General features: G+C 32.0%; 1 protein-coding gene across 2 annotated transcripts in view; it reads right to left on the bottom strand.

The window, feature by feature from the left end:
* The window catches only part of Ric1 (RIC1 partner of RAB6A GEF complex), a 116,206-nt gene that overhangs the window by 63,981 nt on the left and 34,315 nt on the right, over nucleotides 1-17,910 (bottom strand). For both annotated transcript variants that reach the window (XM_026391487.2, XM_026391488.2), the window contains exon 3: nucleotides 9,604-9,683. In XM_026391487.2, coding sequence (XP_026247272.1) covers nucleotides 9,604-9,683 — 80 coding nt within the window. The remainder of the gene's footprint in view (nucleotides 1-9,603; nucleotides 9,684-17,910) is intronic.

The following is a 17,910-nucleotide window of genomic DNA, read 5'->3' as shown; positions in this document are numbered from 1 at the left end:
GAAGTAAAATATATCTAGAGACTAGGTTGCCCTTACCACTTGGCATAGAAGTCTCTCCATAGACTATTTCATAAAATTCCACTTTTATATTTAACATACAGTAAATAAGCTTCAATGTTATAATATTAACTTTATTTAAATGAACAACTATTAATGCAAATAAGCAAGTTATGGTAATATAAGTACACAGCTGTTGGTAATAAGAGTTTATCCCTATTAAAGAAGATATCTTTGTCAACACTTTACATTTTCAAGTATTTGTAAACAAATACTCTTAATAAAGTTGTCAGGAAGAGTCAAGTTTGTGATTGCTTACATTTAATACATGACTCAATCTGAGACTTGCTTTTGATCAAGAACACTTGTTTGAGAGATTTATTTTACTAATATATTTTATATAAATTAAAAGTTGCATTTTCCACCTTTCTATTCTAATGAATGACACAAGACATTCATGTCAATAAAGGGCAATAAAAACTGAAATGCTTTAATGGGATATCAATTACTATTCAAATTTACTATTATATCCTTGGAAAAGGGAATAAGTTCCCATTAAACTGATTTAAAAAAAAAAAACCTGCAAACCAAACCACAGTTCTCTCAAATGTTAAATATGCTTTGGGAATTACACTAGATGATACAGAAAATTGTTACTATACAATTCAACAAGTTCTTTTTTGTAAAAGATCTCAAATACTCTAAGTACAAGATAAAGAAAATAATGTGGCAGATAAACTGATGGATTTTGGGTGCAGGGATACAGGAACTTCAAGAATATAGTTAATTATACATTGTTTAACGTAACTTATCTATGGCCTATCTTTTCCTTTAGGCATATAGTTTAAATAAAGTTTAAAGAAAGCTTCCCCTAATAAGTGAGCACTTTCCCCTGAACTACTATTGTAACTTTTCATAATATCCATTCACTTGTCATTGTCATTTTACATTGCCATTAACTTTAAATATTTATTTTCATTAGTATTTCATATCTCTTAAGCCTGAGTATGTAGCTAATGTCTACAAATGATAGTAGGCATAAGTTTAAATATAGCAATGAGGATGAATCCCATTCTAGAATGTGCTTGATATAGGGGGTTCTGGCAATCCTCAGTGAACTCTGGGACTAAGAGGCTCTGCTTCTCCAACCATAGTTCTAGAAAGGCTCAGAATTATCTCTTTTCCCATATCTGACATTCACAGTTGCAGACAATGCAACTGGAGAAGCAAGGGGTTCCTAGAGGTTGAATTCAGAGTTTCACACACATTAAGCATGTGCTCTATCACTGAGCCACACCACTGCAATACTTTTACTGATATGCCCATAATAATGAGAGCATTCTGGGTGAAATAAAATAATGATTTCTAGGATGTTCATAAATATACTCTAATGGAAAAAGACCAAAAACTGTTGGAGCTGACTGATGAGCATGTAAGTACTCATTTCATTATTCCACTAATAGAATAATTAGTTTCTAGCCCCCTAGAAACAAACCTGGACAAAATATATGAAACAACTATATTTAGAAATTAAATAACAGGTAGTACAAAATTGTTATCATGAGCAAACGTAAGCAAATAAGGTTTTCTAGCAGAAGTCACTTTCAGACTATCATCTAGGGTGAGAGAATCCAACATAGGATGGTAGTAAAAGTTCAGGAGAGCAAGATTAAAATTCAGGGAAGCAGAAGCAGCAATTTATGAAGCAGAATACCAGGAAGGTATTATATAAAGGGCTCTAGAAATCCACATTCCCCTGAGTCTTACCAAATACTAAATTATGAAAACATATTGTGACACCCCACAAGGCTTGGCAACTGCTAAGGTTTTTAGCTGTCCAGCTCATATAGGGCTGAAAGAATTTCAATTCCAACTGGCTCAAGTGGAGAGACCTTATTAAAGACCTCAGGGGGATAAATTAGCCCAACCAAGTGAATTTTAAATCCACCCTTTAAAAGCACACACACAAGCCTCAAAAGAATCAAGAACACCAAACAACTGCCATCCAAAACAAGTTTCAATACTCTAAAGGAAAAACACAAAAATCAGACTATTAATAATAATGTCTAGCATACAATCTATAATCACTAGGCATATGATATGTTCCAGTAATTCTATTCCTAATTATTTATCCAAGAGATTTAAGACAATTGGACAGTGAAACAAGATTACAATCTGAAAAAGCAGACAAAGTCCATATTTTCTCTTTATATAACTGTTTGATTTTTTTTTTTTAAATGAGATTCATGGATTACCAGTTAAAAAGTTAGAAAGTTCTGAGCTGGGACTGTGGCTCAGTGGTAGAGTGCTCACCCAGCACACATGAGGCACTGGGTTCGATCCTCAGAACCACATAAAAATAAAATAAAGGTATTATGTCCACCTATGACTAAAAAAATACATATTAAAAAAAGAATTCTATGGGAGTACACTAACATACATTATTCTGTGTTCAGTTCATGAACTTGATAATGTACACTAGCGATCTCAATATTTTTTATTCCCTTTGCGCCTATTGAAACATCATGTTGAACCTGATTTCATTATGTGTATATTCTGTAGATGTATATGCTATGATCTTTAGCTGCAGAACTTTGCATATTTCATGCTTCCCTTAACATCATAAATGCATGAGCACTTATATGTTTTATTTATTTAATGGCTTCAAGGGAATTTATTCACAATGTTTTCTTATGAATTTTCTTACCTGCTAAATCTCGCCAACTCAGAATTACTCTTTTCCTAGGTTTGTTTTGTTCCCTCAAAACTCTTTAAGATTCTTCTACGTGTTATCTTCTCAGTGAAAATTACTGAAGACCCTATATCAAATTATGATCCAACTTCATATTCCCTTATCTGGCTTTATATTTTTGCCTAAAATGTATTTTCTAATTTGTGAAATATTATTTATCATCCTTTACACTAGGGGAATACAATTTCTATAGGGAGGATTTTTTGTTCCATTTCTTAACCGATGCATCTTTAGCATAAACAATAGTTCTTAAAGCCTGACAAAACTGAATACTTCTTAAATGCATGAAAATAATTTTTGGAAGAGTTTTCATAAAGAGGTATTACTCTGACTACTGGATATTTTATAAACTACCCCTGCCCCAATCCAAAAAAATTGCAAATGAACACATCAAATGGCCTTCAGTCTGATAATAACAATGTGCAGGGCTCTTTGAATTGATTTGAATACTACTCAGCTTAAAAGAAGAGTAAAATTATGGCATTTGCCAGTAAATGGTTGGAGCTGGAGAATATCATGCTAAGCGAAATAAGCCAATCTCACAAAACCAAAGGCTCAATGTTTTCTCTAATATGCGGATACTAATTCACAATAAAGTGGGGGGCACTAGGAAAGAATAATGTTACCTTAGATTAGGTACAGGGAAGTGGTGGGAGGGAAAAGGAGGGGATATGGGGATAGGAAAGATAGTAGAATGAAACAGACATTATTACTGTATGTTTACATATGATTCCATGACCAATATGATTCTGCAACATGTACACTCAGAAAAATGAGAAATCATATTCCATCTATGTATGAAATATCAAAGTGCATAAATGTATTCTATTGTCATTTAAAACAAATTTTAAAAATAAAAAATAGACTACAAAACTTTAAACAAGTGAATTGTACAGATCGTTAGATTCTATCCTCTGAGTTCAGGTGTCATACTCAAAGTATGGCTAATAAAGGAATAGACTGCACTACCCAGAATCTAAACATAAATATTCTTACCAATCCTATTAACAAGTGCTCATATCATTATGCTGTCAGAGAGTCATGCAACATACAACATTTCAATCAAAGGAGGTATTTTAGTCAGCTTTGCACAGTAGTGACCAAAAGAACTGACAAGAACAATATAAAGGAGGAAAAGTTTATTTTGGCCCATGATTTCAGACGTTCAGTCCTTGATTAGCCAACTCCATAGCTCTGGGCCCAAGGTGAGTCAGAACATCATGGTGCACAGGTATGGCAGAGAAAAAGAGTTCAGAACATCGTAACAAGGAAGCAAAGAGAGACAGACAGCACTCCACTCACGAGGGGAAAAATATAAACCCAAAAGACATGCCATCAGTGATCTACGTACTGCAACTACAACCTACCCGGCTACATTTCCCACCCAGTTAAAGTCTCAAGTCTAATCATTTCACCTCTGAACAGCCTTGCATTGTCTCAGACATGAGCCTTTTGGAGACACCTCATATTTAAACTGTAATAGGTAGACTCCACAGAGCAGTGGTCCCATAAATTATAATGGAGCTAAAAAATGCCTATCAACCAGTGGTATTACAGCTACTGTAATGTCATAGGAGACAAAACATTCATTACCCATGTTTGTAATGATGCTGGTATAAACAAACCTATTGAGGTGCCAGTTATAGGAAAGTGTATTCATAGCTTCTGGTGTTGGAAATCTGAAGATATCAAAACTGCTTGTATAAGAATATAAAGGCAAAAAAAAAATCCAACCACTATACCTTTTCCATTTTTAGATGTTTAAATAAACAAATAACTTATAATTGTATAACAGCTTATAGATCTGTATAAGTACACTCTATGATGTTCACACAAGGATGAAATCACCTAAGGATGCATTTCTCAGAACTAACCTGTTCTTAAGCAATGCACAACTAAATATATGTTGAGGGAAACGTTCATTCTATGACTAATTCAGACGTCTTTTCTCCTATACATTTGATGTGATTCAGCAGATGCTTATGACTTATGATTTAGGATTTTCCAAAAAAAAAAAAAAACTGGATTTTTGGAGATAAACTATTGAAATCAGAAATTATAGCCTCAGTCAGTCTCTTCTTCCTTTCCAGTCAGTACTAATTCATTAACAGAGAGCTTGTAAGATAAACTATGTTGGGGAGGAAAGGAGTAAAGGAGAGGGAGATTTGTTCTTTTGTTTGGAGTGATTATTTTTTTCTATGAAGAAGATGATGATCTATAACTTAGATATTTGAAATTAAGTACACTCAATTTTAGTAATTTTTTTTTTCTTTTCAGTGGTGCTGGGGATTGAAGCTAGAGCCTAACTGATGCTAGACAAGCACTCTACCACTGAACTACAATACCAGCTCCTGTAATTGTTTGTTTTAGAACTTGGGCCTCAATAAGACTTGTCTCTTAACAAAATAAAAAAAGAGAGAGAGCTTAATGGTACTGGTGGAGAGACAGAAGTGAGAGAAGTGTGGAGGTTCTCTGTTCTCAACAAAATATACATTATAATATATTTGCTGAAATTATTTTCTTTTTTTAAAAAAATACCTTTTTATTTTTTAAGTACAGATGAACACAACATAATACCTTTATTTTTATGTGGTGTTGAGGATTGAACCCGGGTCCCGCCCATGCTAGGCAAGCGCTCTACTGCTGAGCCACAATCCTAACCCCTGAAATTATTTTCATTATGAAGAAATATAATTAGCAATTTCAAGATTGACTGAACTCATTTAAATACAAGTACGTGAACACATTCCCATCTAAAAACAATTTTTTTTCTGATTTATCCCTGGCAGTTTCCTTCATTAATTTCACTACATATTCTAAAACATAAAATTAAAAAAAAAAAAAGACAAGCTTCAACCAGCCTGCACACTGGTTTGTATGACTAATGTGAAGACATATTTTATACAGAATGGAATCTGTCAATATACGAAAGACAAAGAAATAGAAAATGTTATTATAAATGAGTGATCTTTGAGGTAAAATCATTTAATAAAACTGCCATCACTTTTGAAGATTGACTCCCTGTATCTACAAGGATGCTAGCAACTACTATAGGTGGAAACTATGAAAGATCAAAGAGGTATCTGACCTGTGTTCTCAGATGGAACACAATGAAAATGATATGCAGCCTGAGGTTAAGATACTATCATATAATACAGGAAAGCTGAGATCCTCTAGAAAAAAATCATGTGATATACTGCTAAGATTTAGAGAAGTGAAATAAGAGATAATAGCATTTCTATAATTGAGAAGACAATTAACTATTGGTCTTAATTATGCTACCTCTGTTCTTCAGGACCATTATAAAGCACTCCAGATCATTTCTCCTTTTTTCTATCCCTATTCCCTCAGTAAGTCCTAGTAGATGGCTAGATAGGGCACAACAAGGTTGGGGCAGTATAGTAGTAATGATTAAAAGCACAAACTCTGGGGCTATAACACTCATATCTGAATTTTGGCTGTGCCACTTAAGAATACAACTATGATGAGTCACCTGGCCTCTCTGTGTAATAATTTGTATACTAGTTGTACCTAGTTACTTCTCTGGGTTACTACAGAAATTAAATGAGTAGTGAAAGTACTTACAATAGTGTCTGTGAACTACATAATTGTTTACAATGGTACAAGTGATATTGTCAAAATCAAACTTTTTTTTTTACTTAGGTAATCACTATCTTTCAGGTTTTAAATATATGAACATCTAACAATTTAAGATATTTTTATTTTCATTTTACAAATGACTTCTGGGGGGGGCTTATTAAACTAACCTAACCTAAAAGTAGTTTAATGCACAAATCAGTAACAGACTGACTATCCTACAAAATTGTTTTGCATATGAGATATTATTTGATTTTATGTAGCAGTTACTAGAAGTTATATGTTGGCAGAGAGGCACAGCATCAACAAATTACTTATATGAATATATATTTTAATCACTTAAAATCTTAAAAATGAAGTAAAAATTTTGTGAAAGAAAAATACATTAGTGATTACAGCAGTTGTCCTTTGTTAATTTTCTCATAAGCCAGGTATTTATCCAAGCATTAAATATAAATGATCTCATTTAATTCTATGAAATGGTTTGTACTGTTATCCCATTCTACAAATGAAACCGTTTGGGGCAGTATTAAAAACTTGAAAAAAATCATACATCAGGTATGATAAAGCTGATGTTCAATTCCAGGTCTATCTGCCACCAAAGCTTATCTCTTAAACCAAGATTCATGCTGTTCTAAGAACATTTTATTGAGCCCAGGTATTAAAACCCCAAATATTCAATATAAGGAAATAATGTCCAAACTGAAAACAGAATAATATTCTTACTTCTCTACCCCAACACACATAGTCAAGCACAGCAAAGATTATGCATTGTCAGGATTCAGTTAAGAGGCATCTTGTGTAGTTTTGGAATCAAAAGGTAAGACACTATTTTTTAAAATTCTGTGGTACAAAAAGTGGGTCTCAAAAGTACTATTCTGAAACATGTAAATATATGTAAATTATATTAGTGAGCTAAAGAAAAGAGTCTTTTTACTATCTCAAGAGAAGTTATTTCTGTACTCTGCCCACAGTTGTATAGACTGATCAAGTTAAATTCAGTTGACTGTGATTATTGCTTTTTATTTACAGGAACACGTCTGAATCAAGCCCAAAAAAGAAGTCAGACACAATAGTTCAAAATACACAAGTCAATAAAATTTTAGACATTGATTACAAGAGTATTTCACAAATTTATCACTTAGAATAAAAAAATTTAGTTTTATTAATATCCACAAAACTGAATATAAGAGCTGGGGTTGTAGCTCAGCAGTAGAGCACTTGCCTAGCATGGCAAGGCCCTGGGTTCGATCCTCAGTACCACATAAAAATAAATAAAGATATTATGTCCAATTGCAGCTCAAAAATAAATATTTCTTTTAAAAGAATATAAAATTTCTAAATATACCATAATGCCCATTATGGTATATAAGTATACCATAAGCAATACTGAAAGGATTTCTTCATTTAAAGTTTTATATTGAAAAACAACCAAATCAATAACCAAATCATTAAAATTTTTCTGTACTTAACAAAAGTTTTCCAAAACTCAGCTAATACTTTAATTAACACTATATTTGTCACAAAAAGAAGTGGCTTTTCCATTAGGCAAGTCTAGATAGTTCTCTAGAATCTATGATAAAAGAATCTGACCTATATTCTAAATGACCTAGTTAGCCTTTTCAAAGCTGTATTCAAGAATATTAACAAAGTTTTCTTAAACAGAAACAAAAAACTTCCATGGTACCATTTTCTTGGGAAATCATGGGTTTCTTTTCCTTTGGGATTTTGCAAATCCAATTTAACAAAATTAAATACAATTTCCATATTTTAAAAATGTTAAAAAATTTTTTAGAATTGAAAGCAGCAGAAAAATCATTCTGGTTCTACTATTTAGGAGCAAAATACTATAAAGAGCTGTATTACAGGGCTAGAAATATAGCTCAGTTGATAAAGTGTGTTTTGCCTCACATGCACAAGGCCCTGGTTTCAATGCCCAAAACCATTAAAAAAAAAAAAAAAAAAAAGATCTATATTACAGTTCTATCACTTAGGGCCAAAATACTATAAAAAATTTGTATTATATTGTTCTGGATTTTTTATATGAATCTTATTGTTTTGTTTTAAATAGCTATGGAAATATTATACATGTAATTTTGTGTATGCTTTATTTATTTTAATATGATCAGGTTTTTGAGTACACAAAATTTTCTGAGACTTTATATTTAATGACTACATCATTGAGAAGGATGTACTACAGTTAACCTGCTAACTCCCTATTATCACACTTTTGTATACAACATCTATCAAAAGTGAGCAACACAACATTTTACTATACCTCTGCTAGTGGAACAATAATTCAGCAAACATTTTTTTATATTAAAATTTGAGTTTCTTTTTTAAAAATTGTTGAATTTGATATTTTATTTGAATAATATTAAGCTTGAACAGTTTCTCTTGTGTTTATAGTAACTGCATTTCCTCTTTTGAGACTTTTTATCAATTATAGACTGTATTTATCGACAATTTATATGATTCCTTTATTAAAAGCAATAAGCTGAGGCCCTATTTACTAAAAATATTTTCCCCAAGTTTGTTATTTGATTTTTAATGTTTTAATTTTGTTGTTGTTAATTTTCAGAAATTTAAACTTTTCAAATAGTAAAATCTATTTTTCTCATTAATTCTTACATACCTATTAAATTTTGGATGTTTTCTATTATCTAGAAACATGATAAATAATATCTTATATCTAGCTTCAAAACTTGATCTTTTAAAAACGATGTCATGCTTTAAACCTATACATCCTTTTATTTTGAAAATAAGGCATGCTATGGAGGAAAAAACACAAAATATACATAACTACACAAAGAGCAAAAGTTCATGTTCCCTCAAATTTTAATCAAGAGTTAAAAAAGAACCCCAGACATTTGTTTTTTCTTCTTCTTTTTTTAAATCTATGCATATACAAAAATACAGGCAAAAGTACTTATAGTCATATTTCACCTCTTCCACTCAGGATTTCTTAGCTCCTCTCTAATAAAGACTGCAGAATGTCAGATCTGGAGTATATTAATAGTAATTGTGAATGGCTATGAAAGGATACAATACATTCCTAATGATTCCCAAACTTATTTAATTACAGAATTCTTTAATCAAGAAATTATGGTTCAAAGACCTGGTAATTTCTGAAATGCTTTTTTGGAAATGCTGGCTTATCTTTATTTTAATAACTTCAGACAATCCAAAACTTTAATGTTTCTGTGAATATAAAGTATGCAGATTTATATTAAAAAAATAAAAGCCAACAAACTTACTTGGGATATACTGGTTCATAAAGGTACTTGTCGCCTCTTGAAGATATAACATGAAAAAACAAGATGTAGCCATTTGCTGTCTGAAAGAGAAATTTTATTAAGCATGAATTAAAGAATAAGGCTATGACTGGTCTGCTAAATTTTAATTTTATATCTTCTTACTATGAAAAAAAACCTCATTCTTAGGAAACTTCCTTTGAATAATTTTAGCCTAAATATGTAAATAAAACAACTTGTTTTAATATAACCCATTGTGAAAAAAAGGTTTTACAAATATTTCAGAAACATATAATTGAAATCAGTTGTTCATTAAATATTCATTTTAAATGTGAATATTTTCCAGTGATTACATTTATTGAATGGGTAAATTATTATTCTGCAAAATACACAGACTTTTTGAATTCTTCAATAATATAGCAAATAATTATTCTAAGCTTTAAAGCAAGTAACAGTATGTAAAATGCTTCTGGACAAATAAACTTTATATAACACTAATCTCAAAATAGCCTATTTACATACTTCAAAATCAATCTTTTGATCTCCAATTTACATAAAATACAGTCTAAATCAAAGAAAAGCAGTGCTAAACTTTAATTTCCAAAAATGTGAACATTTGAACATTAAACTGGACATCATTTTTCTTTTTTCAAATTGTGTATTGTATTTATACATAATAGTGGGATTCATTATGTCACATTTGTATATGCACTAATTTGATCAACCTCATTCTTCAGTATCTTTCTTTTCTCTCCCAATCTTCTCTCCCCAGATCTACTTCCTCTACTCTACTCTACTGATCTCCTTTCTATCATTGTTTTTTAATTAGTGTGTTAAATTATATATATGCAGGTTTTCACATTGGGTAAATTTGTACTTGGACACAGCATAGTCTAAATAACATTTTTTTCCTAAGTTAACAAAATATTTTTAAGACAGAGCTATATTAAAAACAAACAATGCCATTATATGATCAAAGCATACATCTGTGACTTGTGAAACTCAAGCAACCATTTTACATTTATATATGAAATACTATATACAGCTTTTTCTAACCAAACATTTTCAAACAGAACAGAACAAAGTGGCAAATGTTTTTCCCAAACTTTTTTATACTAACACTGAATTCCTATCATTTTAGAGGCAAGTGAGCATTTACCCAAAGTAGAACCAAAGAAAAGATCAACGTTTCAAATTTCTTTCCAGTACTAACTTCCTGTTTTTCATTTACAGAAGGGACAAAGAAAAAAAAATACTCAGTTTCTTCAGCAAGGCCAGGTCTGTCTGTTTTTTAACTATAAATTTAACTATTTTTTAATGTGCTCTCAAAAACTAGAGTTCAATTTATCAGAATACAAAAGAAAAAGGTTGAAGATTGTTCAGATAAGATCACCTTTCTAAATCTTCACAAGCAGTTTTATGTTCTTACCATATGGAAAACAAGAAAACAAAAGGAAAATGGCTTTAAATCAAACCATACAAAAGTTACAAACATTGTTCCTTTACAGAAAAAATGACTGTTCAAAAACTTTAATCTGTACTGTTACCTTAGTAACATAGAGTAATATAACAAGAGTAACATAGTATGATATCATGGATAACATTGACATACAAATACTGTCCCAAGTATCAGTCACTGAAAGCCAAAAGTTTGACATTTCAGAGTATCAAATGCTAATATTATAAATCAAATTAAGTGCTTAAAAGGCTACAAGGTCAGGAAGAACATAGCATTTTGCACAAGCATTTGGAAATTTTATATACATAGAATACTAGGTAAAATTACAAATAATATCTTGATTTACTGTTTTGATATTTTATATCAATCAACTTAATATGTAAACCAAATGCCAAATAATTCTGGATCTCATGACCATCTATCACCAATCTTTTATTAAATAGTCTTGATTTTGAACAAATTAAAAAGTCAGTAGTAAACTATCCTTAAAAAGCAGTCTCTTAATTTGCACTGAATCTATCTCGATATAGGGTTATAATGACCTTATCTTTCTTTCTCTTCATGCTCCCAAAATAATGCAAATAAAGCATGACTATTACTTAATCTATAGGAAACAATCCCACCATCCTCTTCTTACATACATACATATTGTCACCCAAAACTAAACTAATTTTTAAGTAAATGAAAAAAATAATCTTTAAGTTCTTTTTCCTGTTATCATGACTTGTTTTAAATACATTTTCCTTCTTTCTGTAGGACACATTTAAGGATCTAGCTTCAATGACCTGAATGATGTATCACAAAGATACAATTAAGAGATAAAGGGTTTGATGACTTAGATATATATATATCTTCTACTCCAACATATTGTTATGTCAGTTTTCAAATAAGGATGGAATAAGAGACTAGCACTCAAATTACTTACACTGGTCTATAAATGATATTTTGTTTTTATTTATGACACATGTTCAAATGAGAAAAAATAAAATTAGTTACCCTAAATCATACTACCCTCCCAAAATAATAATTTAATATTTTTGTATAAACTTCTAGACTTTGTACATACATACAATGATTATACTTAAAGCGTAAATGATTACAGATTATAAATCACAAGCACTCTTAAATGTAGATAGAGTGTTTTTTGACATACCCTTCAAAATTATTTTTACTAATATTATCACATTGTTTTATGTTTTATATCAGAGCATTAATTTGAAGGGGGTGAACCTCCAAAACAAACAACAAAAACAGCAAGACTCCAACCAAAATGTATTAAACTGAAGTTGATTTATGCTGCATTGAAACAACAACAAAAAATCAGACAATGTATTGAACAATGATTTTCAAACCATGCATCAAGCAATGAAAGCTGGTCATCCTTAACAGAGGGGAAATGAAGGTGAGCCCTACTCCTCTTGCCCAGTTTATTGCCTTGTTGATAATTTACAGGTTACAGCACTGAGAATGGAAGCTGAAACAGAGCCTAATAGACTCTCTGGCTTCAGAAGTTAAAGCTCGGTGTTCTAGAAGAATAAGGCAACTCAAATTCATGTGACAAAGTACCATAATAGAGAGAAAAGAATTACATACAGAAGTAACTCAAGAATACCAACAAGGACATATATGTGAGGAAACTACTCATGGTAGAAGAAAGAACAATTTGAAAGAAGTGGTAAAGTAAACAGTGCATAAGCAGGACTAAAGAAAGTCATAATTTGCAGCGCACTAGATAGAATACTCGGGAAAGCAGTTCTTAGGTCTTCCTGTGGTAATTCTAGAAAGGTATTGCCTTAGTAGTGGGCAAGAACTAGCTCAGGATTGAGCTCTAAATCCAGCCCCCCACCCCCCCCACACACACATACACAAAGAAAAGCTTAAAATGAGACATGAACAGATCAAATTATTTCCAAGTAACTTAACTGCATTCCAAGAAAATTTATAAGATCGCAAAAGTACCCAGTATATAACAAAGTAAAGTCACAACTTCTGATATCTAATTAAAAGATACAGGGAGGCTGGAAATAAAAGACACAATGAAAAGAAAAATCAACCAATTTTAACAATCCATAATGCAATAAGATTGTTGAAATTAGCACAAAAGAGCATTAAAACAGATACTATATTCCTTATCTTCAAAAGGTTACAAAAATATAGAAGACCCAACAGAACTCGAGATAAAAGCTAAAATATGAGAGTCAAAAAAACATACTGGATTGGATGAATAAGTTGGACACTGCAGGAAAAAAGTTTACTGATTATAAAAGTATAGCAATAAAAATTTTTCACAATGAAACAGAAAAAAAGTAATAAAACAGAAAGAGATCAACAAACTGTGGAACTTCATATGGCCCAATAGGCATATACACAAAGTCCCCAAATGATAATATTTATATTCCCATTGAATTTAATTAAAATTCACTTCCTTCACTTAAATTTCTTTAAAATGTCAATTTTCTTTTAAATAATAATAGAAATATATACTGGAGCTTATACCATAGGTAAAATAAAATGTATACGTTCCCTAATCCCAACAGAATTAAACTAGAGACCAATAAAATAAGATTCTGGAAAACCTTCAGTGTTTTGAAACTAAAATACATAGTTCTAACTAACTCATGGATCAAAGACGGAATCAAAAGGGAAATTAAAAAATATATAAATCGTACCAAAATTTGTGGGATTCTGCTAAAGCAGTACTTAGGGAGAAATTTATAGTTTTAAATACCTGTTTAGAAAAAAAGAACGCATACAAACAACAATAAGCGTTGGCAAGGATGTGGGGAAAAAGGCACACTCATACATTGCTGGTGGGACTGCAAATTGGTACAGCCAATATGGAAAGCAGTATGGAAATGTTTCAGAAAATTGGGAATGGAACCACCATTTGACCCAGCTATCCCTCTCATCAGACTATACCCAAAGGACTTAAAAACAGCATACTATAGGGACACAGCCACATCAATGTTTATTGTAGCCCAATTCACAATAGCTAAACTGTGGAACCAACCTAGATGCCCTTCAATAGATGAATGGATTAAAAAATGTGTCATATATACACAATGGAATATTACTCAGCAATAGAAGAGAATAAAATCATGGCATTTGAAGGTAAATGGATGGAGTTAGAGAAGTTAATGCCAAATATCTTCTTTGATATAAGGAGGCTAATTAATAGTGGGATAGAGAGCAAGAGCCTGGGAGAAATAGACAAACTCTAGATAGGGCAGAGGGGTTAGAGGGGAAAAGAGGGGGCATGGGGTTATTAATGATGGTGGAATGTGAAGATCATTATTATCCAAAGTACATGTATGAAGACATGAATTGTTGTGAATATACTATGTATAAAACCAGAGATACGAAAAATTGTGCTCTACATGTGTAATAAGAATTGTAATGCATTCCACTGTCATATATAAATAAAAAGAAAGAAAAATCTCAAACCAATGATCTCAGTTTCTATTTTACACTAGTAACAAAATACCAAATGAAATCTCAACTAAGCAGGAGGGAAAAAAATAATGAGATCAGAGTGGAAATGGAATAGAACACAGAAAAGTAAAATCAATGAAAGAAATTATGAGTTTTTAAAGAAAATCACAAGAAAAAAAGAAAAAAATCACTAAAATTGACATGCCTCTACTCAAACTGATCAGGCAAAAAAAAAAAAAAACTAAATACAAAAGAGAGAATGGTAACAGGATTATAGATTCTAGAGACACTAAAATAATAAGGAGGTCAGGGAAGGATACAGAAAGGTTGATGAAAGAGTACTAAATTACAGTTAGATGGGAGTAAGTAGTTCTGTTATACTACAGCCCAATAGGGTGACTATAGATAAGAACTATGCAAAAACAATCCAATTTAAAAAGTGGTAAAAAAATGAATAGAAATTTCTCTAAATATGTAAGAATAGATGAAAAAATAGTCAGCATCATCAGTCATTAGAGAAATACAAATCAAAACTATAATGAGATACACCTTCAAACTCTTCAAAACTCAAAAGAACAAACAATGGAAATAAATGCTAAGGATGATAAGAAGAAATCAGAACTTTTATACTGCCAAAGGTAATGAGACAGTGAAACCCCTGTGAAATTGATCCAGCAATTCTGCATTTGAGTGTGCAACCAAAAGAACTGGAAATAAGGATTCCAACAAATACTTCTATGATAATGTTCAATTGAGTATTATTCACAATAGTCATAAGTTGGAAACAATACAAATGCCCATCAATAGATCAATGAATAAACAAATATGCTACATACATATTATGAAATATAACTGACATAAAAAAAATGAAGTTCTGACACATACCATAATGTGGAGGAGCCTTGAAAACATTTCCCTAAGTGAAATAAGTTAGGCACAAGAGGACAAATATATTATGATTCCACTTACAAGATGTATCTGGTATGAGAAATTCATAGATACAGAAAGTTGATTAGAAGTTACCAGGGGCAGGAGGGAATTAGGAATGCTTACTTAAGCTTAATGATTACAAAGTTTCTGTTTGGGATGATGATAAAGAAAACAGTGGTGATAGTGTGTAATGCAGTGAACGTGACTAATAACACCTAATTGCACACTTAAAATAGTTAAAATGGCAACTTTATGCTATATACACCTTACAATTTTAAAAAATTTATCATGCAATATACCGAAAATGAGACCAAGTACAGAATATCATATTTTCTTTCATGAAATTGCTTTTCTTCTTACATTTTTTCACTAATTGCCATGAACATTCTCCTAACACTCATCTAAGCTTGAAACCACAGCCATCTTCAACTACTCATATTCATTTATTCCCTACAATTAGCAAATATTTTTTCCCTTGGATATTCCTATGAATAATAAAGAAGCCAGGTTGGCTGAAGGAAAGTCCCTGAAGAAGAAAAATGAAAAAATAACATCGGAAAAGTAATAATGAAGTAGGGTTTTAGGGATTAAAGGACCTTAAATGCAATGCTAAGAAGCCTGGACTTTATTATGTGGAACACAGAACTGCAAAGTTTAGCTGTGAAGGGCTAGATAGTATATATTTTTAGGATCTCTGAGCCAAAAAAGGAGAACCAAGGATATTAGATAGGTACTTATATAACATGACAGTTTTTTGGGTTTTTTTTTGGTTTGGACTCAGAGGCAGTCAACCACTGAGCTACATCCCCAGCCCTATTTTGTATTTTATTTAGAGACGGGGTCTCACTGAGTTGCTTAGCACCTCACTTTTGCTGAGGCTGGCTTTGAACTTGCGATCCTCCTGCATCAGTCTCCCAAGTTGCTGGGATTACAGGCACACACATCACAGCCAGCTTTTTAAAAATATTTTTAGTATAGACAGACACAATACCTTCATTTTACTTATTTACACGTGGTGCTGAGGATCAAACCCAGTGTCTCACATGCTAGGCAAGCCCTTCACCATTGAGCCGAAACCCCAGCTTACCACGACAGTATTTTAAAAGGTAAGTTTTATTATTGTGCAGGTATGATGAGGCCAACAGGTCAGAAGGCAAATACCACTAAAGAATTTTATTCAGTTCCAGGAGGAGGAAGAATGACAAATTACATAAAAGGCTACATGGGAAGTACCAAGGTCAGCAAGGAAGCAACAGGAGCAAAGGGAAAACGTGTTAAGACCTTTAATGTGATTTCCATTACAAGGAATGAGTAAAATAGGTAAAGAGAGTTAGTACTGGTGAGTCTGAATAATTTCAGTGAGCTCTAAACTGTAGTAGTGGTCTTTAGTTACGTAGTACCTGTCCCTGCAGTTAGTAGGAGAGGGAAATAGTGGCCCAGAGTGTCAGAGATGGTAAGGATGATAAAAGTGGCTGGAGCATGGGCTTTGGATAGATTGGTCTGCATACTAAGGTACGGCTGTAGGCAAGTCCTTTACTATCTCTAGAAATAGGCTACTCCTAGGAAGGTGCAATTTGTCCAAACACAAGGGAGCCCTAAGATGTCAAAATGAAATACAGAAAAATAAAAAGTAAAAATAAAAAATAAATACAAAGAAAAGAACCAAAATTTTATAAGTTTTAGTAATGATTGTCTAAATAAAATTATAATGACAACTGTGTGTGTGTGTGTGTGTGTGTGTGTGAGAGAGAGAGAGGGGGGGGGAGGGAGGGAGGGAGGGAGGGGGAGAGAGAGAGAGAGAGAGAGAGAGAGAGAGAGAGAGAGAGAGTGTGTGTGTGTGTGTGTGTGTGTGTGTGTGTGTGTATATATTTTGGTAGTACACATCCACTAATGAGAGAGAATGGAATTCTTTTTATGAGGATAACATTTTTAACTAATTAGTGATTAAAGTGACCTTTTCCTATCATTCCTATCATCAAAACTTACTATAAAGTTTTATCTATTAATACAGGTCAGTAATGAGAACTTATAGGTTTCATATCTGAAAATTTTTTTCATACAAGTACAGCCAAATATGGGTTTCAATCTATGAGTATATAATTTTAACTGAATATATGTCACCTTGTAGGGTATTCTAGAATTCTTCTCCTGGTTTTTTACTTTAACACTGCAGATTAATCATTTCTAATTGAAGGTTATGAGGAAGTTTCTCTTTTGCACAACTGGATTTTATACACAAAAATTTAAAATGCTATTGCAACTGTGGCTTGAGCTCATAAAATATATCTACTGCTAATGTGTGTGGGTTAGAGATCTTCTCTAAATTTGTAAGTATAAAAAAACAGCCTGACAGGGGCTGGGGTTGCAGCTCAGTGGTAGTGTCCTTGCCTAGTACATGTGAGGCACTGGGATCGATCCTTAGCACCACATTAAAAAAAAAAAAAAAAAAAAAAAAAACCCACAAATAAAATAAGGGTATTGTGTCCATT

This window comes from Urocitellus parryii, chromosome 4, assembly GCF_045843805.1.
Source record: "Urocitellus parryii isolate mUroPar1 chromosome 4, mUroPar1.hap1, whole genome shotgun sequence".
Lineage (NCBI taxonomy): Eukaryota > Metazoa > Chordata > Mammalia > Rodentia > Sciuridae > Urocitellus > Urocitellus parryii.
Note: the sequence above shows the minus strand (reverse complement) of the source record. Positions and strands in the feature narration are given on the sequence as shown.